The sequence below is a fragment of the Phocoena sinus genome, chromosome 15, assembly GCF_008692025.1.
Source record: "Phocoena sinus isolate mPhoSin1 chromosome 15, mPhoSin1.pri, whole genome shotgun sequence".
Lineage (NCBI taxonomy): Eukaryota > Metazoa > Chordata > Mammalia > Artiodactyla > Phocoenidae > Phocoena > Phocoena sinus.
The window spans coordinates 83,689,187-83,714,933 of NC_045777.1; the positions used below are offsets into that span (position 1 = coordinate 83,689,187).

Below are 25,747 nucleotides of genomic sequence, written 5' to 3' on the forward strand. Positions count from 1 at the left end.
TTAATCAGCCATAAAAAGGAATGAAGTGCTGACGCATGCTCTAACACGGATGAACCTTGAAAACGTTATCCCAAGTTTAAGAAGCCAGACCGAAAGGCCACATCGTGGATGAGTCCACCTATATGATGTCCAGAACAGGCAAATCTACAGACCGGAAGTAGAGTAGCGGATGCCTAGGGCTGAGGGAGTTGGGGAGAAATGAGGAGTAATTGCTAGTGGGCACAGGAAATCCTTTTTGGGGTGATGAAATGTTCTGAAATTGATAGCGGGGAGGGTTGCACGACTCTCTGAATATACGAAAAATCACGGAATTGTACACTTAAATGGATGAATTGTATGGTATGTGAAGTGTATCTCAAAAAGGCGATTAAAAAAGAAGAGGTGTTGGGAATTCCCTGGTGGTCCAGTGGTTAGGACTCCCCCACTGCAGGGGGCCCGGGTTCCATCCCTGGTCTGGGAACTAAGATCCCGCAAGGCTGCGCAGCCAAAACAAGAAGAAGAGGAAGAAGCGGTGTCAAACAGAAGAGACTGGTGTTTACCTTTCATGCTGACACACACGATGGCTGACACGGTGCATATGATAACTGCCAGCAGAATGATGAGCACGATCAGGTAACTGCTGAGCAGGACGCCACCAGGACAGTCCAGCTTCCCTCTGTGCATGAGATACAGCGTCAGGATGCCGATCCACCTGCCGAGACACAGGTAGCGTCAGAAATGGAATCCAAGGAGCCGCTTTGAAAAACACCATGGAAGGAAGTAAATGGAGTTAATACTTTCCAAAACAAGGCGAGGTTCACTTTGGAACTGAATCTTCCTCAATAAAATATTTACTAAGTCAATTAAAGAGCATGGCTTTTTTTTTTATTTTTAATGAGTTTTATACTTTCTATGCTTACATCGTTTTTATTCTGTGCCTGTTGTAATTCATTTAAAGCCATAAGCAAGCAGATATAATGTGAACTGCTGGAAAGCTGCCCCATCCTGACTCCAAGATATGCACCTGGTAAACAAAGTATACACTTGTTCAGTCATCAGCAAGAGAATTTTTACTTCTGTGGATTAACAAGAAACTGACAAACGCACATCGTAATCTGCTGGGTGTAGTACAAAAACAAGGGGATGGGAAGCAAGCTATGGAAAGATGTTCTGTGGTGAACACTGATCAACTTGAAAGGACAAGGATTGCAGACTCATAAGTATATTTTGTAATTCGGGACAGAACAATGAAAGGCAGCACCAAACAATGCCACGGGATAGTGTTCTTCACTAGAGTTATTTCAGAATCCGGCAGGGAACCATTTCGCAAGAACGCGGTATTAGAGATTCAAGGCCAGAAGAGGAACTGGACTAGATAACTTTTTACGCTTTTGTCAGTTTTGTGATATTACATCCTTGTCTAGAAATAATAACGGGAAATGATCTCAGAAAGACTGGCCCTAAAAACTATGAAACAACTAAAAGCAGCTCATAATTTCATGTTTTTAAATTCCTCTCCCCTTAAGAATCTACTTTTTAATAACGATGATATTACTCTTCGCTCAGACCCTCCGGGACTGACTTTCAGGCACCCAATTCCACTTCCCACGGATTCCACATTTTGAAAGACTAGAGAGAAAATGCCAGTCCTGTGTGCTCGTCGAGGGATTCAGCCACAACCGGCTCAGGAACGGCACGAACGGTATTGTTGCCATTCCTGCGTTTGGCAGACAAGATGCAGTGCGTTTCCATGCAGAACGCTGGAGTGATGCTGATGGCTGTTCCCGGCTCGAGGCAGGAGGTCCCGAGGCCACGGCTTTGGGCGGCAGCGCAGCCCCGGCGGCTCCCAGGCCCGGGTCTCGACGCCCCGGAGGAGTGCCCGTGCCCTGCAGCGCCGACGTCCCGCCGGCGGGCCCACCCCATGACGCCGGGCACGGCGCCCCCGCTCTGGGCCGCCGTATGCCGTCTGGAAATGGGGAGAGCAGCGGCACCCACCTCCTCGGGCGGTGGAGAGGACCAGGTACAAGAACGCAGGGCAGGCGACACCGTTCCTGCCCTCGACCGCCTCGGCCCCGCTCCCTCCTCCGTCCCGGCCGCCCGCTGCCCGCAGAGCCCGCCCTCACCACAGCACTCGCACGAACAGCTCGAAGACCCCCGGGAAGACCAAGTCGTCGCTGGCGATGGCCCAGCGCCGGCCGAACAGCACCATCCCCGGCATGGCGAAGAACCCGCCGCCCGGGCTCGGGCCGGCTCGCCGCGAGCGCGCTGCCACTCGGAGCCCCGAGCCTTCCGATCTCCACCGCCGAACCGCGACTCCGCGCAGGCGCACGCTGGGGCGGGTGCGGGGGGGAAGTGGGGGGGAGAAAGAGCGAGAGGCCGAGACCGGCGCACGCGCACTGAGCCCCACGCAGCGGCCGCTGGGCCTCTGCGCCTGCGCAGATGAGCTGACCCGGAAGACGCAGGTGGGCCTCGTAGGGTCTTCGCAGGTGTGAATTTTGTAGATAAGGAGTCTTCCTGACCCGAAGGGTTAGCTAGCCCAGAGACACCCAGCAGTCAGTGGCGGATCTGGAGTTCATACCCAGGTCTGTGGGGCTGCAAGCCTATAACGAAGTTGCCCCCAGCCCCGACCGATCCTGGGGTCAGGAGTGCCTCTTTAGGACCATTCCCTGGTTCAGGGCCTGAAGCCACACGGCAGCTTTGTGCTGGGGAGTGGGGAATAGCCTGATCTGCCCTCCTTCCTCCCGAGCAGGTCATAGGTTCTGACCACTTCTCAGCCCCTCCACTCGCCTCCACCCTGGCCCGAGCCCCCTTCATCGTGTACCTAACCCGGTCTCCCCACTGCTCTCCCCCACTCTGCCACCCCACCTACGGTGCATTCTCCCTACAGCAGCTGGGGTGACCTTGTTGAACCGTCAAACCAGGCCCATCAGCTTAGGATCTTGCAAAGCTGCACTCCAAACCCCTAGAGAAGCTTTTCCTTGGTAGTTACACAGCATAAGTCTGTAAATGCGTGATCATCTGCCTTCCCGGGTTAGGGTTACTACTTTCTCCCTCCTTCACTCCACTGCCTGCCACCTTTTTCCCCCTGAAATACATCAAGCTTATCCTCGCCCCCAAGGTTTTCAAAGTCCCTGTGTCCTTTGCCAGGGACGCTCCTCCTGCAGGTATTTCTTTCCCTGTCACTCTCTCACTCATTCAGCCCTCAGCTCAAGTGTCACTGCCTCAAGAGCCTTCCCTGGCCACTTCATCTAAAACAGCCCACCCATCGGTTCCCGTTCCTTTGCCCAGCTTTAGTTTCCTTCACAGCTCTTAATCACTCCCTGACATTGTATCACGTGTGTTACCGCTCGCCTCCCACCTTGAGTGTGTTAAGTTGCCTGAGCCTGGAAACCTTGTCCATCTTGTTCACTGCAATGCACATAATAGAGCACATTAAATGCACTTATTAAATACTTGATTAATGCACAAACAAACATCAAATGTCAAAATTTTCCAAGTCTGAAGAACCTTCAGTGGTCTTCTAAAGGGCAGAATTTCAGAGTTAAAAATAATAATGTTAAAAAAAGTAATAATAATAATAATAATGAAACTGTATTGACGGTTGTGAAAATGATACAGGGAATTGTAAACAAGGAAGTTATGAGATTTTTATAGAAAAAGAGAATCATTCAATCATTCATAAAATAAATATTTATTGGGCACTTGGTGTGGCCAGAAGTGACTTAATCAGAGAGGTCAGGGAAGACTTCCCTGAAGAAGATATTAAAATGAGATCTGGAGGAAGAGTAGCAATTAAGGTGAAAAAGGGTGATTCAGAAGTTAGAATGTTGTGCCTTCTTTTTTTTTTTCCAGTTTAAATAAAAGAGGGAATTTATTAGAAGAATACAGTTTCTTATGGGGACTCCAACAGCAGAAGTGGGTTAAGAGCTAGAAGGAAGCCTTTCTGGAGGACAGGTCATGTTGTAACCACAAATGTTTACTTCTGGGTTTTGCAAGAACATGAATAGAATATCCTAGAGGTCAGTCCTCCCTGCATAGTGCATAAGGGACTAGAATGTGGCTTCATTTCTGCTGGCTTTTTGATCCTTATATTCCTTTATGCTGGCTTCAAACATGTCAAGCACATGTTGGCAGATGTCTATTCATGAGCTCAGTCAGGCCTCTCTGAAAGGGCTCAACAGCTGGAAGGGCACCTCGAGTCTGTATGTGCAAATTAATTTTGCTCTCTGAAGGATGGGTTGTAGTGTAACCACAAAATTCCACTTCCGGGTTCTTCATGATCATGTAACGAAGAGAATTTCCCAGGATATGGTCCTCCTCGTGCAATACAAATGTCACACAGTGTCTATCTGTCCCAGCTGCCTGGACCATTTCCAGGGCTGTCTTCCTCTCGTCTTCAGCCATTGGGGTCTTCAATCCAGCCCAAAATAAATTAATTTAAAAAAAGAGTAAACAAATTTTTTCAAGGTAAATGTATTTTTTTAAATTAATTTATTTTTGGCTGTGTTGGGTCCTCGTTGCTGTGTGCGAGCTTTCTCTAATTGTGGCGAGCAGGGGCTACTCTTCGTTGTGGTGCATGGGCTTCTCATTGCAGTGGCTTCTCTTGTGGCAGAGCACTGGCTCTACGCGCACCGCCTTCAGTAGTTGCGGCACACGGGCTCATTAGTTGTGGCTCGTGGGCTCTAGAGCACGGGCTCAGTAGTTGTGGCACAGGGGCTTCGTTGCCCCGTGGCACGTGGGATCTTCCTGGACCAAGGCTCAAACCCGTATCCCCTGCACTGGCAGGCGGATTCTTAACCACTGCGCCGCCAGGGAATTCCCTGTATTTTGTATAGTTCTAATCACTACAGGTATATTCTGCAATTTCCACGTTAACAGTATTCCATTGATTGAATTAGAGCTATTGTATTTATTTATTTTTTAGTATTTGTTTTATTTGGTTGCACCAGGTCTTAGTTGCGGAAGGCAGGCTCCTTAGTTGCGGCACGTGGGCTCCTTAGTTGTGGCATGTAAACTCTTAGTTGCGGCACGCACGTGGGATCTAGTTCCCTGACCAGGGATCGAACCCAGGCCCCCTGCATCAGGAGCGTGGAGTCTTATCCACTGTGCCACCAGGGGAGTCCTGAATTGGAGCTATTTTAAAACAATATATTGTGCCATCATGTGGGTATGTCATACAAAGCACAGACAGCCCCTTATTTTACAGTTTTTTTTCAATTTTCTATTAAAAATAGCTATTTTAAAAGTTTTTAAAAATCAACGTTAAAAAATAACTATTTTTTGTTACTTCCAAATGAGATATCCAAGTCAAAGCATAGCTCTTGAAAAAGTGAATGACCCATCATGACTTCTAAATGATGAAAATTTTCAAATACAGAGATGTCTGATACCTAAGGACCCACCATCCGATTTGACAAGGGATAACATCCTGCCATATTTGCTTCATCTTGAATTTGGTGGTGGTGGGGGGGAGATCTTTGATATCCTTCCCTGCTTGTTCTTTCAGGTTAATTTCACTATGTATCTGCAAATAACAGCAGGTATTCTTCAGCGATTTCTTGGCATTTCATTTTACCTTCATATTAACTTGAAGAAACTGATCTTTATTCTGTGTTTCAAACTGATTCACATCTTCCTCTATTTCTCCCTTTAGGGCTGGATTTTCTTTGAGTAAACCCCTATGTTCTGAATAGGATTAATATCCTTGGATTTAATGTTTGCTCTATTGTCTGTGTCAGATGGGGGTTGGGATGGGGGCTTTTAGCCAGGTGATCTTTCCATCAGTTGGATAGTTGTTTCTCTGAGCATTCTTTAAAGTCCTGAGATCTTCAGTTCTCAGAACTTGAAGTAAACACATCACTTAGTTTTAGGGCACACCAGTTTTCCTATTACAGAACTATTTATTGTCTTAGAAAACTTATGAGTAAATAGGTTCTGTATTTCCATTCCATTTTGGTAACAGGGTCAGTATAGAGTGTTTGCCTGAAGACTCACTTTTTAAGTACCCAAGGTCACCCTAGGTCAGAAATCTGGAATATTATGTTCTGGTAGTATAAAGAAGTATCCTTGTCATTGTTTAAAAGGACTAGTGCTATACTATGCTGCAACTTGCTTTTAAATTGCAAGGACAAGTTGTTCGTGGGAACTGTTTCAGAACTGGAAGAGAATGCCCTGCCCAGCTCCTGCACAAGACTCTACACTGCAAAGGCTAAACCAGATCAGTTGGCAGCGGAGGGAGCGGTGGTTACTGGGCAGAGTGCAGGTTCCTTGGAGTTTCTACATTCAGCCACTGCATGGTGAAGCACACAGGAGAAAAACCCACATGGAAGCCCAATCCAATCAGCCCTCATCAGACCTCACTGACAGCAGGTTTTACAAGGTACCTGGGAGTCACTTTCTGAAGATGCAAGCTCTCTAGCAAGGGCAAAACTACTAAAGTTGTCAAACGGGTCAAAGGAACTCTGGCCGAACTGGCTCCAGCCGGCTTTCAAGGCAGCTGTCCCAAGTTAAGCACAAAGAAGGGGAGGGGAAAGAGGGCCCCTGAGGTCCTGAGCACTTGATGTACCCCAAGCTCTGTGTTGTGAGCTTCAGGACATGGGCTCATCTACACCTCGCAGAAACCCTGTGGCAGGAGTCTCTGCTGGTAACTGAGCGGGAACAAGGCTCACGTTAAATCCAAGGTCAGAGCTAGAGTGTGGGGGAGCCAGGACTCAACACAAGTCTGACCCCAAAGCTTGTGCCTTACCTAGCATTCCCACAAACCACTTACGATTTCTACTGAAATGGAATCTTTGCTTGATCTTTCCAGGAAACTGTCCAACCAATTGGTATCTTTGGAAAGGCTGGGCTGGATCTTCCCTAGCAAGGCCTTCCACCTGCAACTTTTTTTTCTCCAGCCATTTCTCTCTTTGACCCGACTATAAAAAGCGGGAAACCTTCCTCCTCTTCTTTTCTTTGGCCATGCTGAGCAGCTTTCAGGATCTTGGTTCCCCAACCAGGGATTGAACCCACCACAAGTGAGGCACCGAGTCCTAACCACTGGACCACCAGGGAACTCCCTGGGAAACTAGGATGCCTGTGATTGAACTGGACAGGGAACGGATTGGTGTCTGTAAGCTGCCAACAGCCAGCAGCTTTTCAGAGTTACTTAGTGGGCAAATTTGTTAACTTTGCTTTATTTCTCTGTATGTTTACATTAAAAAAAATTCACACAAATAAAACAGCTCTATCAAAAGTATGAATTACCTGATAACCTTTATTCAGGAAGTGAGAGTAATTCTGAAACAGTGCTTCGTGAGGTGCATCAGACAATGCCTTTGTTTCCAGCGTGTGCAAGGATGCTGCCCAGTCCTGTGCTCCCCTAAGGCACCTGTTAAGATGTCATCCTGGTGGGCCACAAGATGGTGGCAGCATCTTAGCCAGCTTTACAGTTACTGGGGCAGAATGACTGAAGGAGGCACTGACACTTCATGAATCAAGTGGCGTGCGGAAGTCCCAGATCCTCGCTCTATGCATTGTGCTCTCCAACGAATGATCCCAGCCTGTGTTTGATTTACATGCACAAAAACAAGTGTGAGACCCCCACCCATCCCCAGCTTGGGCAGCAAGGAGTCTGCTCCACTTAGGACACGATTTCCTACCCTTCCTCCACACTATTAGAATCTTCCAAGGAGGATGAAAACAGAAACAAAACTAGGATGCCAGAAAGAAAGATACTCTGATACACAAAAGCAAAGACATGCGGGGGGTCGGGAGGTGGGAATGAGAGAGAGAAAGACAGGAGGTTAAACTATGCAGTTACACTGCTTATTTGGAAAGATGTTACGAGACACACTAGATAAAAGTAAAACCCATCCAGCTCCCTTCCTCCACAAGATATTTTAATGCAGCAAGCAAGAAGACTACATCCTTCTTGTAGTAAGCACTGTTAGTATTCAACACGTTAACATTTATGGTGCATCACAGAAAAACAAAGTCAACTGCTTTTGCATAAATCAAAAAAACACAGCAAACCAAGACAATGGCAAAATCAGGAGGAAAATTCCAAAGTTTCTAAAAAATACAGAGGGTTTTAGATTATTAAGTGGAGAACAAATGTTTGCAGCCCTATGTAGAGCTTTTGTTGCCAATCGAAAAACATAAAAACCCATCCTGACATAGGATGTTCCAAAAGCCTAATTCAGAAAAAAGACAGTTTATTCTCTGTTTAGTAAAATGTTTATTTAGGATGGTAACACAAGATAAGTCACGCAAGAGCTCAGTAAAAACAAAACAAAGGGCTTCCCTGGTGGCGCAGTGGTTGAGAGTCCGCCTGCCAACGCAGGGGACGCCGGTTCGTGCCCCGGTGCGGGAGGATCCCACATGCCGCGGAGCGGCTGCGCCCGAGGCCGCGGCAGTGAGAGGCCCGCGTACGCGGCTGGGCCCGAGGCCGCAGCAGTGAGAGGCACGCGTACCGCCAAAAAAAAAAAAAAGGAAAAAGAAAAAAAAAAAAAAACAAAAAACAAAAAAAAAAAAAAAAAACAAAAAAATTAAAAAGAATTGAAAATGGTGCTGCCAGTTAAAAAAAAGGTGAATCACTTTGCTCTCCAAAAGTGATATGAAAAATCTGAGCATAGACATGGTTGTAGTAATCTTTTGTAACTATAAATTAAAGTGATAGGTAACTACTTGTGTTCCATTTCTCAGAGGAGTCCTAGATCCAAAATAATCACAAATGCTTCCTGCACCTCACGCTCAGACAGCAGGCAGCCCACAGCCCCTGCCCAAGCTCTAACAGCCTTGGGACGGTCTCAAACTGACACTTCTTAGCAGGGGAGGAGGGCAGGCACCTTTGGTGACTCCTAAATGAGACTCCATCGACATTCAGAATCTTAAAATTTTGGTAATGAAAACCGTAAGACTTGCAAGTCACCCTTACCAGCCTTAAATGTAGTGTTGTGACGTCCAAGGAAGGATTTCCACATCAGGTGGGAAGTGATTTGAACAGATGTACCAAACTGGACACGGTGTCTCAGATTTCAAACAAAGATAACTTATCTCTTGGCAAAAAAATAAATATAGTGGAATGCAAGTTTGATAGATGGAGGAATATATGATCTACCAATTGTCAAGGAGTATGATTTCATTGCAGACACAAAGAATCAACAATTTCAAAGAATTTTAAAAAAAGTGTGCACTTATTCCTCACGAAATCTTCACTTCTGCAACTATCCCAATTGAAGCTACACACTGACTTTATTAATACAGCATTAAGTTTCTTTGTGTAAAAAAATCTTTGTACATAGTAATAAAAAAAGATAAGGCAAGATGCACTGAACAGAAACCTTCTGGTTCTTTCTCTCTGGGTTCTTACAGAGCCATAGATGACTATCTGCAACAAAAGAGTTAAGTTTCTGATTTTCCATATGAAGCATCTTGTGCCTTTGCTGTGGTAAGAGTTCTGTCCGAGCACCCTGAAGGACAGATGCTGGTCATGGTCTTTGGCACTTACGCTGGCAGACTGAGCTTCTTTCCCTTGAGTACTAGAATTTTCAAGAGAGGGAGAAAAAAACAAAAGGTTACTGACCCTGACAAGCTTACAGTTTCCTCCTTCCCATTCCCAGAAGTCTGTCATACAAGATACTACATAGTAAGGTACAAGGAAATAAGCTTCTGGCAACCAACAGGCGTCTGATTTTGGTGTCAATAAACAAAGCCCTCTGAACTATGGAAGTGTCGCGCACACACAGGCCGGAATTTTCATCATGTATCTGGATGCCACAGCAATTGAATTTGAAAATAGTAATTCAATTGAAATTGTCACTAAATTCACCGCAGCTTTTTTTTTTTTTTTTTTTTTGCAGTACACGGGCCTCTCACTGCTGTGGCCTCTCCCATCGCGGAGCACAGGCTCCGTACGCACAGGCCCAGCGGCCATGGCTCACAGGCCCAGCCGCTCCACAGCATGTGGGATCTTCCCGGACCGGGGCACGAACCCGCGTCCCCTGCATCGGCAGGCGGACTCTCAACCACTGCGCCACCTGGGAAGCCCGCAGCTTTTTTTTATCATGACTTTCTTCCCTAATTAACATGTACTGAAATATAACTGTTATGATATTTTGGATGTTAAAAAAAGGAGATAAGACACATATGCCCTTATACCCAGCAATTCCACCATTAGGAATTTTATTGCAGAGCCAGGATTCTGTGGTTGGGTTTCAGAAGCTCCTGAATTCCCTAAAACTCTACACATATATTTGTGTGAATATGTCTAACTGTGCATTTTTTTCTCAGCAAGGACCACGGCTTTCATCAGATTTTCGTGACGTTCACACATCCTCTATTCATACAAATGCAAAAATATACACATACAAGGATGCTGATATAAGCACTGGATTTTTAAGCCCAAACACCCATGAACAGGGGGCTAAGTAAGTAAATTATGGTAATCCACATAATACTCTATCGCTATTAAAAATTATGTAGATGTCTGGGAAAAAGAGCAGATTATAGAATAACATGTTTAGTTGAAACCATGTATCATTAAATGATTACATTTACTGAAGCATTAACAATGATTATCTCTGAGTGGTAGGATTCTGGGTGATTGTTTTCAGAATTATTAGTTCTGACTGATTTTACAATGAAAACGTGTCATTGTAGAAAACAATAAAGTTACAGAAAAAGAAAAAAAAGAAAGCCTGACAACCCTGACCGAGAATTTAACTGGACAGTCATTAAAACGTTCCTCTGAAGCCAGTTCTGCTTTCTGAGCAAGTGTCAGATTAGGAGCATGCGAGGCAAGGAGAGCCCCTAGAAGAACACACGGCCGTACAACAAAGCTGGCAGGACACAGCCCAACGTACCTTTTGTAATGTACAAGTAGAAGAAGTCGCAGTATAGGATGGTCTGGACAACGCCGGCCACCACAGCGATGAGGTCAAAGAAGCCCTCAAAGTAGAAGCGCCAGATCCAGTTGACAAGATACAAAGCACGGTAGAGGCCCAGGAAGAACAGGTAGTGGGTGGTGATGGTCTCGGCCTCCCCGGTCTTGCTGATCATGAAGAGCTGTGGCAGGATAGCCACTGACTCAAGATAAATGGAGAAGGTCCACAAAATCTGTAAGAGAAACAGCATGCTTTGGTCAGCATCCAGTGCCCGCCATGAGTTCACAGGAAACACTCTTGCTTTACTGTGAAGTAGCATAGACTGGGGAATCTGGCATCAGAGCCCAGGCCAGAGTAGCTTTGCAATTTAATAAATCACAGAAACTTCAGGCAGAGATAAAAGGCACGGACGCTCCCAGTGACAGGCTGGACAACCTGCACAGCTCTACCTCTTGGACTTTCATCCCCTTGTCTCTCCAGCGTTGCATTCTTCAATTTTCTGGGACTCTACATATATGCTGCTTCTCCTGCGTCAGCTTATCCCACTCCGAATCTAGGGTCCCTAATTTCTGCTTTCTGCCAGGGTTGACAAGACTGATGACTGGGGTCCTTCCACTCCCTCACTGCTGTTTTTCCTCACCAACTGGGTCTCCTTTCCAGGCTATTTAAATCGGCTCACTATTTTTCTTATCCTTCAGGCTCTTTTAGCATGGTTAAATCAAAGGGGTAGGAAGTCAGAGCTGTAATCATGCGAACTCTCTGCCCAACACAACACTTCATTCACGATGACGAAAGGAGGACTTGTGAGTAGTCCCCGAAGTGTTTCAAAACCCAGGCGCTCCCTGCACCATCAGATGACCACCGTCAGTGCGGTAACTGAATCAAGCCCAGGACGCTCAGGGGTGGGCGGAGCGCATAGGAGTGCTGGGGCACCACGCTAACTGCGCTTCCTGAAGACGAGGACTGAAGCAACGCTACTTAGGTGATTCGCAGACGGCACCAATGAGCGAAGCCCGTGCACGAAGAGCAGGAGCGGGGAGAAGACCGTGTGCTTCAGACACTCGGACAGGCAGTGCACTGTGCTTGGAATCACAGAAGCCAAGTTTATATTCTAAAGGAGAGTCAGAGACACCCAAAGAGGTGTCTAACCTGGGTGCTTAATTCCTGCCCACGATTTATTTACACCAAACCATGTATGTCTGCCAACCCACTGCCCCGCCCCCCCAAAAACCAAACCAAAACAGAACCCCATTACCTGCAAACAGGTCTATTTCCCTAGGGAACCAGACAGGATTACTAAATAGCCTCTTAACTAACCTCAAGAGGAGAGAAGTCATGATTGACTAGAAACGAGAGGCCTCCCACAGGGACCACCAGAAACTCCACTCGGAAAGTATCATGATTTCCATCGTAGGTTGCCTTAAATTTCATGTAGATCAGGTACACTGTGGCATAGGAGCAGGCAATGTAGATAAGCTACAAAGAAAAAAAAATACTGGGTCATCAATATCTTAAAATTGCTCACACTCTCTTGGCTGTCTACATCATCCATATGTATACACACACACACACACACACGTGTGTATATATATATATATATTTTTTAATTTAAAATATATACTTTTTTGGGATATACAGTTCTATAAGTCATATAACCACCACCACAATCAAGACACAGACCAGTCCTAACACCTCCGCCACCCCAAATTCCCTCATGCTGCCCCTGCAGAGTCAAGCCTTTCTCCCAGCCTAACCTCTGGCAATCACTGATGAGTTCTTGGTCCTTGCAGTTTTTGCCTTTTCTAGAATTCCATTCCATAAATAGAATCATAACCATATGTCAACTTTAAGATCAGCTTCTTTCAGTTAGCATGACGATTTGAGATCCAGCTGTGTTGTCATGTGTATCAAGAACTGGTCCCCCCATATTTCAAAGCAACAGCCCATGTCTGGGTGCCACAGCTGTTCATCCACCCAGCAGTTAAAGGACAGGTGGGTTGTTCCCAGCTTGGGAGATGGTGGGTAGAGCTGCTGTGAACATTTGTGTACAGGCTTTTGTGTGAACGTAAGTTTTCATTTCTTTTGGGTAAATACCTACAAGTGGGATTGCTGGATCATATGTTAAGTGTTAAAGTTTAACTTTATATAAGAGACTGCAAAGAATGTATTTTTAATCTCATTTTAAACTATTAGATAGTAGCTTTAGAAAAAAAGTGAACGGGAAGTTCAATGCAGTTCAAAACCAAGGCACTTCCTTACAGCATGAAGATATTTCTGAGCTAGTGCTTTATCTAAAGATAAGATAAACAATGTAACTCATGTTAAACTTTGCAATGATGGTTTTAACTTATATATTGCTGCTATGAAATTTTGCCTGGTAACGTAACAAAAGCAAAACCAAACTAAGTGGTAATTTATAAAACACTGCTGCCTACATGTTCGTCTTTCACATTCAAAAGGTAAAACACTATATATTCATCTGAACCCAAGGAAAAGTCTGATATTCTGAAATTACACCAATTTTCAGACTGCAGAATTTTAGGCTCAAGAAGCAAACGGCAATTCCAGCCTATAAACATAGACAACCAGGATGTCAGCCGCGTGGCCTGGTGCCACTTCTCTCCAGGAAAGGCAACTTGTGAAACCTGATTAGGAAAACATTTGGGCAAGACAACTTCAGAGAAAAATGAGAGCAAGCATCCAGTCCACATACGCTTAAAAACAAAACAAAACAAAGACCTAAACTGTCCCTGGCATCTTATCATGAAGTTATTTAAAATTGTTGATGATACCCATACACCAAGAAGTAACACACACACTCCCCAATGCAAAATCAAGGAAGGTCAATATCTTATACTGTTAGAGTTCTCTCCACATGAAAATATATGCACGTATGTATATGAATAAAATAACATATAATCCACATGTATAAACAAAATACACACACATCTATGTACAGAGCCCCCCCGCCCCCGAACAACCTGTGAAGGCACACGGTGGCCGGGGGTCCCTCCCCAGCCCCACTCCTGCAGCCAGCCCAGACTGGGCCCATAAAGGCTTAGCAGCCACTGGGAAAAGCAGCTGCTTTTCTCCTCTCACCAGTGCTTGGCATTTAAAGTAAAAAGCTATGAGCACATAAAACTTGGCTCTCACTGCCCTGATTTTCAAGACATTATGTTTGGAAGCAACAATTAAGCAAGTAAGGATTCCTCTGAAAGCTAGGCATCCTGGGGGTAAGGGGACTCTCACTCATACACTTCCAGTATCTACAGTTGTAACTTGCCTGCACAGCAAGCAAAGGCCGAGGCTTTCTGTTTTGGGCAGCGCCATGCAGCTTGTGGGACCTTAGTCCCCTAGCAGGGATCGAACCCGGGCCCCTGGCAGTTTGGCGGTGAAAGCGCAGAGTCCTAGCCACTGGACTGCCGGCAATTCCCGGACCTAGCCATTTTTAAGGGAGCTAATTATTTCCTGATAATGACGCTCCCATCACTTAGTAATAAAGAATGGAATGATTACAGGTAGCTCAAATTTGCTTCTTAGTAAAGACCACAGGCTCAAATATTGCTTTGTCTACTTTGACCTGTGCTTACAAAAATGCTTTTGAACACAAAGTGTTGGGGGGAGTTGCTTTAAATACCATACCCATGGCTTTAAACATTGCTTCCCTGGGTACCAATAACCAAGTGCCTACCATAGTGCCCAGCACGCAGGTGCGGTTAAGCATTTGAAGAATGAATGAATGAATGAAATCAGACATCCTTTACACACGCTGAGAGCCCCATCCTTTCCTTCATGGCACCAGTCACACACTGCAGTCATCCATTTAGTGCTGCTATGACAGTCTGCTCTCCGCTGTCAGACGGAGTGCTGCTTGCTGTCTGCCCCACCCTCACTGCGCCCTGGCGGTGCTCACCAAGTGTGAGGTCAGTGCCTGTGGGAGAGAACTGAGGCTGCCGTAAGCGTGGAGCGCGTACCACCAGTGGCACACAAGAGGCTAGGTGGTATACAAACATTTTGTATTTTGAGAGCTATACATTTGTTTTCATGCGGGGATATAGGACACCAAAGGTGTCATGGATACTGATACTTAGGACAAGTTAAAAGGTTTAAAATCCATATTAAGTAAATTATGGTGCAGCTATTGCTTCAGCACAGCAAAAGTGACACCCAGATGGCACACCCCGGCCCTCCCAGAGCAGCAGGACAAGGCTGTGCGGCGAGGAGCCCCAGCTTTCGCTTCTCGTTCTGAACCAACTTGCTGGGTTTCCCAGGGAGTCTGTAATTTCCCACTGCTTGAAAACATGATAGTCACCCCTCTTTCTTATAAGGTTTTCAAGAGCTTTAGAACTTTATCATAGTTGAGGAACTTAAGACTAAGAAATCTCTAAGTGTGAAGCACTTTCATTAAATAGATACTGCTTTGATGTAGGAAAAAATTATGCTTAATGGTAACTATTCCTAGTTATATGTACTAGGTGGTCTAAAAGTGCCTACATCAAGAACAGCATATTTAGACATTATTCTTGAAGATGTTTAATTAAGTGCACAGGTGACATAAATTTAACAGTTTCCACAGGTCTGTGAATTACGGATAAAATACATTCCACTGGATGCCACACCATACCTTCATAGACGTATTATATAATGAAATAAATGAAGTAAAAAGATCCAGGTAACGAGTTGTGAAGACCAGTGCAAAGAGAAGCTGGCTTTTCCCAGAAATACCTAAAGAAACAAAAGGAAAGCATTAGAAATGCCTCCAAGAGCTTTATGATTTTTGTAGACAACACCGTGCAGGAAACACAGGAAAGTGGGACACCAGGGGTCAAGGCTGGTGGTCGGGATGACTCTAAATAAATGACAGCAGTTTCAGGTTTTCTTTCCCTTAACATTCTTGAACATAACCGTTTGGGAAGGTTCTAACAACTTTTCTGTCTTACTATGATGGGTGACCATAGAAAGTGACTTAATTATGCCAGCTCCAATATACCAGGATGTGCACTGTTCAAATGAACATTAAACTTCTCAAATATGTCTAAGCAGGAGGAAATTTATTTCAAAAACCCTGCTGTTACTTAGTGTTGTAACTTGTCTGTTACCTTTAGCATCTTTCCATTTTAAAACAATGTCTCGTGGTGACAAATCTTTCGAGGATTGAGCTGGAATCTACCTGGATTAAGGAACCCTGTGGGGGACAGTGTTTCAGGGCAGAGTTTGAGCAGTAATCCTCCTGGATTGGCCTCCCAAGATGACTTCTTTTGTGAGGGCAGCATTTACTTGGGACAGGTTAAAAACTTTAAAAAAAAGTTCTCTTAGATGAATCACACAACCAATCTCAGACTCACATAAAAATGCTCCTGGATGCTATGGCAACAAGAGGGTGGGAACCTGCTAGTCTCCCAAAGAGCAGTCTTCTATTGTTTTCACATTTTGAAACTGTTTCTCCCTCCAGAGCACTGTTGTGGCACATGGAGACACAGCCGGGGACATCTAGTAGATCAGGTGGAGTGTACCCGACATCTGGATTTGGCCAAATATTTGTGTGACAACAGACTGTGAACTGTGGGTTTCAGAGGTTGGAGAAAGAGCGAATTCATTAAGGAAACTGAGCCTTACTAGGTGTCAGAACCGGCCCAACCTCACCTACATTGCAAACTTCACACCACCAGACATTTAAGCAAGTTTGTATTTAGCAGAAATGTCACTGCAGCCAAATCATTAGCAATATTCTTCCAGAATGTGAAAATCACATTGTTTTAAATGATATTTTACAAATAACACTACTTTACAAAACAATTTTAAAGCCTGTTGAAGCGAAAAGCCTGGATCTAAAAATGTTACTTTCTACACATGCATAATTGCAGTTCCAACCTATTCACAAAAATACCTAAATAGAAACCGAAGAAAAAGTTGACTCTATCCCTCTGGATCCATCAGTAGTAACCAATTTCAAGCGCCAAAGGTGGAGATACAGATAGTCAGCCTGCCCCTTCTAGTCTTTTCTCCAGTAATAGGAACTTCTTTTTCTTATCAAAGATCAGTGTTCCAAAGGAGAAACAATGAGGCTGCCATTGACATAGAGAAGATGGGAGAGAGAAGACAAGATGGGGGAAAAAGGACAGGGAGCATGCAGTTCACGTTTGGTGATTGCTGAAGCCTTGAGTGAGAAATTTCCAGTTCATTTTCTATACGGTTCTTTCCAATATTTTAAATAAAAAATTATGGAATACACATGGGCAAATTTTGTTGTAAAGGGTTTATTCTAATGTCCTCATTTTCAGCACTCCTATACTAAACATCAGGGACTATCATATTGCTTTTACCACTCCCCTTTGGGACCCAATTCACATCACTTCCTCTGGGAAGTCGTCTTTGAAGACACCCTCCCTCGTTGCTGTTTATTCCTTCAGCAAGTATATACTGGGAACTACTTCAAGCCAGCTGCTGCCCTAGCTCCTGTTACAGTGCTTATAAATACACTGTGATTACCTGGTTGCCTGTCTCCCTCTCCCCCAAACCCCCACCAGACACAGAGATCTCCGAAGGCCGGAGTCATGCCTTATTCCACTTCGTGCTCTCTGTGCTGAGCACTGGGCCTGACACACAGCAGGGCGCAGAAAATACTTGCTGAATGAATGAGCAAATGGAAAAAAGAAAATGCAATTCATTTTATTTTCATGTCATGGGGGTAAGCTCTCATTTTATGGTATTTTGGGGTAACACTTCCAAAGAGTTTCTAAGTCATACTGCGTCTCTACGACTGTAAATAGGCGACATGCTCTGGGCTCTGCCCTAATTTACTGCCAGCCAGAGGGTGGGGCAGAGGAGCAGGGGACAGGCAGCGAGTGGCCTGCAGCTCGTCCCGTGGTGCAGAATCCACGCAGGAACCGCCATGCTGGAAACCTGAGTGTGCTTACACAGTTTTACCCTATTCTTCCTGGCCTGGGATCCTGATTAGCAGGTAGCAGCTTTTCCCTTTAAAACAGAAAAACTGTTCTGTCTTCCCGGGAAGGCAGGGATCCCAGCTGAAGACAGATCAGGCAGGGGCAGGAATCTCCTTCCAGGGGGAATACTTGCTATAAGCCAGAGGGGCTCCCACGGTCAGTTTCCGAGTCGAGACCGAAGCATGCGAACGCTACCGGTAACGAGCTCTCAAGAACACTCACTCTAAATGCTTCTGTAACAGCCACATCCCCATACCAAATGCACCAAATACCCAGAGTAAGGAGTATAGCTTGTAAAGTGGAAACCAGTCATTAAACTTAACACCATTCCTGTCTTTTCCCACTGGGCCAAGTTTAATAAAAGCCTACAACTAAATACTCCACTGTATGTTACTTTAAATTAAGCTGGTTAAAAGCTGCACTTCTCATATTCCCATTGTATTTATAGAACAAAGCCCTCAACCAAAAAGAAAAGCGTTCAATGAATTATTTTTGTCCTGGCAACAGCTGAGATGCAACCAAGCACTGTAGGTCAGACTACCAGGATAATCTGCATGGCAGCATTCAACAAGGGTCCCAGGCACCATGCTCTGACCCACTGTCTCAAAGGATCCAGAAGCTCTCCTAAAGGCCATTAACTTACCCTGGAACCAGCAGCCCAACAGAGCACCTGACTCATAACACAGCTCTTGGGACTTGGGGAAACAAGAGGCTTTGGAGCCAGAAGGTTTGGGTTCAAGCTCAGCCCTTGAATGCACCAGGTAAGTCAGGGCCTATTACATTCTTGGCCCCCCTAAACCTCACTTTCTGCAGCTGTCAAATGGGGACAAATTATGCCAAACTGTGGGACTACTGGAAAACGTGTTTTTGACTATACCTGCCATGCTGCAAACGCTCAACAAATGACAGCTATTACTATGTATCGCTTTGCCATCTTTTCTTGTTCTCAGAGAAATCCATGCTATTTTATTAAAAATAACAACTGGACTAACATACATGGAATAAAAATCAAAAGGACCTTTTTAACACCCCTCCCACCTCCATTTTAAGTGCAATGTTCCAGGCTTTTTGTTAAAGCCGCTTTCTATATGTGTATTTATATGTGGGCCCACACGTTTGCCCCTTAAAATGGGGCCATACCATCTCTTGCTTTACAATTTGCTCTGTTAACTCAGTGTTTCAGATCTACCTTCTCCTGTTAATACTTCCGGCTCATTCTTCTTAGTGGCTGCATAGTGCTCCGTAGCGTGCAGGTACCGACATGTGTGACCCTTCCACTAATGGACATTAGGGTTGTGTACAATTTTTGTTCTTATAAAAACATCTTTGTATCTATAAACAGTGTTTTGTATTTATTTATGTACAACAAACATCTTTATACCTATATATAGTTTGTTCACATATATGACAATTTCTGTAGTTCAAACTCCCTAGAAATGCTGGGATAAAATAAACACTTTGTTTTGAAATATTGTCAAATTTCCTCTACATAGGCTGTGCCAATTTACATATTCCTTAACACCAGATGAGAATACGCCTTACTTCGCACCCTTGCCTACATTAGATCTTGTTAACCTCTGACATTTTCCCACCCAGCAGCAAATGATGGCATGCACTGCTATTTTAATATCCAAGCTCCTAACTACTAGTGAGGCAAGGCATTCTTCCATGTTTAACTGGCCTTCTGTTATTCTTCTGTGAACTGCCAACATTGCCCATTTATCTATCAGATTGTTTTTTTTAATTTGTAGGAGTATTTTATTATGGATATTAACCTTTTGTCACTTAGATATATTGCAGATTATTTCTCTCAGTTTATTATCTTTTAACTTTGATGATATTCTGAATTAGTAAGTTAATTTGGAGAGACAAATCATCTTGCTTCCTCACCAGCCTGCCTGGTCCTATCCAGGATATTGGTATGAACATATATTCAAGGTCACCTGCTATGTCCATGAGCAAAGTTTCATACTTTTCCTCATGGAGGTCTTATACCCTCCTTGTTGGGAAATTAAGGGAGCCTTCCCTAGGGTCTTGCCACTTCACATCCATAGGATTTACTGCCTATATGGTTTGATACCCTGTGTTTTTATCTTCTTATACATGTCTTATTATTTCAACTAAATTGCAGCTTTCTTGAGAGCAGAAACTTTGACAGCAACAAGCTGCTGCTCTGGACTGTGCCCCCAGTGCCTCCTTGCACATGGTGGGTGGTCAGTAAGTGAGAGCAATGATTACTCACAAGACTGGCACTCAAAAGAACAAAGGTGACAGCTGCTACCAAGAGGGAGCTGGGAATGTGAGGCAAAAGCTTCCTGAAGTACTCAGTGACAATAAAAGAGGAGGTCTTTTCCATGTGCTTCAAAAATATAAACTGTCACAACAAGGACATACTGTATAGCACAGGGAACTATACTCAATATCTTATAATAATCTATAAGGGAAAAGATTCTTAAAAAGAATATGTATGTATACACATACACACACACACATATATATGTATATAAATCACTTTGCTGTACACCTGAAACTAAAACACCATAAACCAACCACACTTCAATAAACAAAAAAAAAAAACAAAAAGAGGGAAAAAACTCCCTACATCTGGAAGAGCAACTACAAAAATCAATCAATCAATCAAAATACCAGACACTGCGTACTACTTAAGACAATTTAAGATGAAATATATTAAAACCTAAAACTTCAACACATTTAAGAGCCAAGAAAATGGCTGCTTTTTGTAAATTAGATACATTCATTGCAAAAAAACTATCTCCTAATAAGTTCAAAATATAAAGGTAAATATATATACATACATACACACACACACATATAAAAACTGTCCAATTACAAGCAATGCAGGGACACTGTACATTACAGTCATCTTCAGGAGAATGAAAAGTCTGCAACTTACATGACAACAGCTAACAACAATCTAAGCAATAGGTGGAGGAGGGAAGGGGAGGACTCGGGGAGGATGGCTGGGAGCCTTGGAGCTCAGAACTCCACTAGTACTTTAAGCACAATAGATACAGTACCGATAATAACTATGAGCCTACAGGAAAATGTAGATAGGAAATCCTTCACGTACAAACCAAGGCTTGTTCTCCCAACACTACCCAGGTCAGTGCTGAAGACAATAAAGTGACAACTTGAGCATACTGTGGATCCAGCTGCAGTCATAGTTCAGGAAGATGAGGAACTCACACTTCATTCGGGTACCCCTCTGGCATGACAACGGCAGACACCGGAGAATGCCAGTTCAAACTAAACCAAGATGAACTCCCCTGCCCTCACTTTAAAATAGGTCCTTTAAGGCAGTTGTTCAAGAAAACAGAATCTTCCTCACTCACCTGTCTCATCCCTTACCCTAAGGAGAAAAAGCCCCGTGGTTCTATAGCTGCAGCTATGTTTGTTTTTATTTATTTGTTTGTTTGTTTATTTATTTACGGCTGTGTTGGGTCTTCGTTGCTGCACACGGGCTTTCTCTAGTTGCAGCAAGCGGGGGCTACTCTTCGTTGCGGTGCGCAGGCTTCTCACTGCAGTGTCTTCTCTTGTTGCGGAGCACAGGCTCTAGGTGCGTGGGCTTCAGTAGTTATAGCAAGCGGGCTCAGTAGTTGTGGCACGCAGGCTCTACAGCACAGGCTCAATAGTTGTGGTGTAAGGGCTTAGTTGCTCTGCAGCATGTGGGATCTTCCCAGACCAGGGCTCGAACCTGTGTCCCCTGCATTGGCAGGTGGATTCTTAACCACTGTGCCACCAGGGAAGTAGCAGCTGCAGCTGTGTTCAAAACAAATGCCAAAATCCTAAAATGAACCCCAATACCAGTATTTTCAAAGTGAGAAACACAACCTGAATGTACACGTCTCCTATTTTAGTTGAGAACCTCGTATCAAATTCTTACTCTTTCAAAAGTCTCTAAACAACTTTAAATTAGGATGGAAAAAACAAGGCAGTTAGTCAAATTCAGACTTTAATTCTGAATAAACGATCTTGGTGATTTTGATTTTTACAAGGCCAGGAAATCTCACATATAAGAACTAAAATGATGCTGGGCAAACGCACACAAACTTAACTCACCTATTTACCTTCCTTATTATTTTGGCTGAAGTATTTTATATTTTCCTAAATGCTCCTAAATCTCCCAAATGAGAACATTTAAAAATGTTCTAAATGAATATTTTAAAACAAACAAAATAGCAAACCTCCTTACTTTCTCCTATTACTCAAGGTTCCCTTAAGAATTCTATATTCAGCATTGCACTAACTTCTCCCCAACATCTTAGTTTAGATACACATTTAGGAGACCGCGTGCTTCAACATTTAATGACTTGACAGAGAAGGGGGTTCTGAGGAACATATGAAGGATAAAGAGATTCATACAAAGATTTTGGAGCAAAAATAAAGATTAACAGTAACATTTTCTGGTGGGGGGATGGGCAAAATGGGTGAAGGTAGTCAAAAGGTAAATCCTGGGGATGTAACATACAGTGGTTAACTGTAGTTAGCAACACTGTATCGTATGTTTGAAAGATGCTAAGAGTAGATCTTCAAAGTTCTCATGGCAAGAAAAAAATGTAGCTATGTGTGGTGATGGGTCTTAACTAAACTTACTCTGGTAATCATTTCACAATACACATATCAAATTTCTATGTTGTACACCTATAACTAATATAATGTTACATGTCAATTACAGCTCAATAAAGCAGGGATAAAAAATAACATTTCCTGAGTGCAACAGAAAATGTCCTAAACTACTCACCTGAATAATTTTGAGTAATTTAAAACAAAATTATTCAGGCCAAATAGATATTTATTCAAATCCTTAATTGTGAGTTACTGATCACCTGTGTTCCAACCCTGGCACTAATTTTCTCACCTCCCTGAGCCTCAGTTCCCTGGTCCACGGAATGGGGGCAACAGCACTCACCTCATAAGGGTATTTCAAGGACGACATGGGATAAGCCACATAAGATACTTAGCTCACTACCTAATACACAGCAAGCACTTAAATGTCAGCTATCACAATCGCTGAAATTACTTCACTGTCTTTGGAAATCATACAACTGAACCTGTCAGAACTATACATAAGTTGAGAGATCACCTCCAAGCCAAACACACCAGCTTCAGTACATGGACTTTGTAATATCCACTTTGATTGCTCAAAGGTCTTTTTTGGTTTTGCTTACTTCCTGGATTTCAGCTATGTTCGCCAAAGATGTGGTGTTCCTTGACAGGTGAAAATATTTAGAAATCAGTCGGGTAAATGGAATCTCTGCCACCCAGGTCCTTTGGGACCCCATCTTTTACTGTCTCTGCAAAAATTAAGCTCTTTCATTCATCAAACGTTATTATACTAAGGCCATGGCATCAAAAATATGCTTAAGGAAGACGCTGTAATTTTAAGAAATCATTTAAAATTCGCCAGTCTTAAGCTTTCAGGGTTAATGAAATGCAAAACCCCGCAACTACTAGCCGGTAAAGATTTGTCTCACTGCCTCTCAGCAGTGTGAGCATGAAATGTGTACTCCAGAGGAGCGAGCCGCCAACTCACTGGTGACGTGGAGTGAGGAATTACAGGAGACCACACGAGACCTCGGCGGTACCCGGCGCCGCGCCGCAGGTTGAAGAGAACCCTTTATTAGATGAAGGCACTCGGAGTTTGACAAAGTAGATCGTCCCTCAAAGCAGCATTAACTGCCCCAAGAAATTCGCTTAGAGACCTCCCCATACCCCCTCCCGTGGCAGGCGTGATCCTGGACCCGAGAGCTGGCGTGTTAGAGCAGGACTCCAAGGACAGGCCTGCCCGGACACCCTAACGTAACGGCCAGTCCTCGAAGGAACAGGGTAGGGAGCAGGGTGACCTCTCCCCACACCAGCCCCACCTACCGGGCTGGGTAGTCTGCCACGTCAGGCCGAGCCGCCGCCGTCCTGCCCATCCTCCTCCCGCGCGTCCCATTGATTCGCGGGCTCTCCGCACCTCGGGACCCCCAGAACAGGCGCTCGGAGAAGCGCCCACTAAAGCCGCGGGCGGAGGCCGTGCCTGCCGGACCCCCGCCCCCCCCTCCAAACTTTTCAGAGAGAACAAGGCCCCGCGCTGTCCAGTTGGCGCCTCCCCCGCTCCGACGGCTCAAGTTCGCGAGCCGACCAAGTGCAGAGCTGGGCCCAGCGCCGCGACACCTCACCCCGGCCTGAGCTTCCACCCCGAGGGGCCGCAGGCTCCCCCCGGGCCCCGCCGCCCGCTAGGCCGGCCGAGGGGGTGTGTCGGGCCGGCGCAGGCCCGCGGGCCGTGGGGCAGCCGAGGTCGCCTGGTCCTCCCAGAGACCCGGCCCCACGCCCGAGCCTCTCCTGGGCCTCGCCCGCCGCTTACCAGCGCAGGAGCGCGTCTTCCAGATCTTCAGCAGCAGGATGACGATGGCCGCCAGGTGGGACAGGTCCCCGGTCAGCCGGAAGATGTTCATGGCGGCGGCGGTCTGCGCGGCGGCCCCAGGCTCCGCGGCTCAGGCAGCGGCGGCGGCGGCGGCGGCGGCCACAGACAGGAAGCGGCGAAGATGGCGAGAGCGAGCGCGACGTGGCCAGGGACGTGGCCGAACTGCCGGCGCGCGCGCGGGGCAGCTTGGGAGAGCGGACGGCCGCCAGGCCCCGCCCCTTCCCCGCCCCTTAAAGGGGACGCTTCGGGAGCAGACCGGGAGGGCGGGCAGGCTCCGGGGCCCCCTACCTAGGACCCAGACTGCTTGCGAACTTCCCCCTGCCGGGTTTCCGGCTTCCCTTCGGGTGCCAGCGATTTCCTTTAATTTTTGAAATGACACTCTCTTGTGGGGGATATTTTTTCCCCTCCCACTGATCTTAAGAGCTCTATAGGCTTACCGTATGAAAAAGTATGAGGGGGAAAAAATTAATGTGATTGCATCACTTAAGATAAGGTGGATACTGGGGTTTCTGGGAGGGTGAGGCTTATGCGGGGATCTGAAGATTTTACCCTTCTGGGGACTCTCTTTGACAAAGAGTGTGCAAAATTAGGTAGAAAACGAACATTTCTGTAGGATGTGAAAATAAATCACAAGAAATTACTAACGGAACGAAGCTGACGAACAGGATACGCTGCATAATTTGCGGGGCCCAGTGCAAAATGAAAACGTGGGTCCCCTGATTGTTCAAATGCAGGAAAAAAAAACCTGCTGCTAAAGGTTCTAAAATGTAAGCCTTTTCCCTTTATTTTGCAGTCTCTCTCGACTTGCTTCCTGTTCTCTGTTTCATGTCATTCTAAGTAAAGAAAAAAGAAAATATTAAACTATGATCATGAATTTTACCGTTTGTCTTTATATAGAGCCATGTCAGTTTTGAATGCAAATATCAGAGCATTTAACACGGGTGCGGAATCGCTGAAAGTGTAATTTGTATTTTATGGCTTGTGCATGGAGGGCGCCTGGAGTTGGCCAGAAGAGATGAACACAGGCCAGACCCAGGAAGGTTGGAAGGAGGAAAAAGGGGTCCCCAGGGACAGTGGAGGCCAAAGGAGCACTTCTTTGGGCGTGGGATAATGGATGGGCCAGTGCCACTGCTCCAGTGAGCCAGGGTCTTGCCCTGGACTTGGCTGGAGGACCAGCATGGGCCTGCTGGCTGCTGGTTCCCTCTCCCTCCAGCTGAGCTTGCTGGGGCAGCGAGGTGAAACCAGGCACCTCCCCTTACCATCCTCTACCACCTCAACCCATGGCAGAGGGCAACATCAAGCGTATTGCAACCTCGGTGCCAGGACACATGAGGTACCTGGATCAGGGGTGGGCACGAGGCTTGCGCCTGCCAGGTTGGCCGCTAAAAGGTGGGACAGCCATCACCATGTCCTGCTCAGAGAAGCCGCAGGGCACACGAGCTCAACCCCACCCACTCTGACCCACATTGCACCTGCACCCTGGCCCCCACGTAAGCAGAAGATGCAGCGGTCACTGGGCAGGAGAGAGA

General features: G+C 45.4%; 2 protein-coding genes across 6 annotated transcripts in view; both read right to left on the minus strand.

The window, feature by feature from the left end:
* DAGLB (diacylglycerol lipase beta) overlaps positions 1-2,299 on the minus strand; it is a 36,687-nt gene extending 34,388 nt beyond the window's left edge. For 2 of the 4 annotated variants that reach the window (XM_032603948.1, XM_032603946.1), the window contains exons 1-2: positions 2,103-2,293; positions 540-691 (exon numbers count right to left, since the gene is read on the minus strand). In XM_032603948.1, the coding sequence (XP_032459839.1) occupies positions 540-691; positions 2,103-2,197 (247 nt within the window). In that variant the 5' untranslated portion in view covers positions 2,198-2,293. Of the gene's footprint in view, positions 1-539; positions 692-2,102 lie in introns of all 4 variants that reach the window. The other 2 variants (XR_004345631.1, XM_032603947.1) reach the window with 2 other exon arrangements.
* Positions 2,300-7,209: 4,910 nt separating this feature from the next.
* On the minus strand, positions 7,210-24,378 carry KDELR2 (KDEL endoplasmic reticulum protein retention receptor 2). Of its 2 annotated transcripts, XR_004345633.1 has the most exons (6): positions 24,159-24,378; positions 15,469-15,569; positions 12,162-12,320; positions 10,824-11,076; positions 8,897-9,500; positions 7,210-7,520 (listed from the first exon to the last, which is right to left on the minus strand). XR_004345633.1 is itself a non-coding variant. In XM_032603964.1 (5 exons), the coding sequence occupies exons 1-5, from the start codon at positions 24,247-24,249 to the stop codon at positions 9,466-9,468; spliced, it is 639 nt and encodes a 212-aa protein (XP_032459855.1). In that variant the 5' UTR covers positions 24,250-24,378; the 3' UTR covers positions 7,210-9,465. The 2 variants fall into 2 exon arrangements, 1 of the variants encoding a protein (XP_032459855.1); XM_032603964.1 differs by having other exon boundaries at positions 7,210-9,500.
* Positions 24,379-25,747: the final 1,369 nt, after the last annotated feature.

Excerpts from the sequence above, each read along its gene's own strand:
- KDELR2 (XM_032603964.1), bottom strand. The coding sequence starts at position 24,249 with ATGAACATCTTCCGGCTGACCGGGGACCTGTCCCACCTGGCGGCCATC. Across the intron at positions 12,321-15,468 it reads TATATAATACGTCTATGAAG|CTTATCTACATTGCCTGCTC; the intron begins GTATGGTGTGGC and ends TTTTCTTTGTAG. Across the intron at positions 9,501-10,823 it reads CTACTTGTACATTACAAAAG|TACTCAAGGGAAAGAAGCTC; the intron begins GTACGTTGGGCT and ends TGAAAATTCTAG.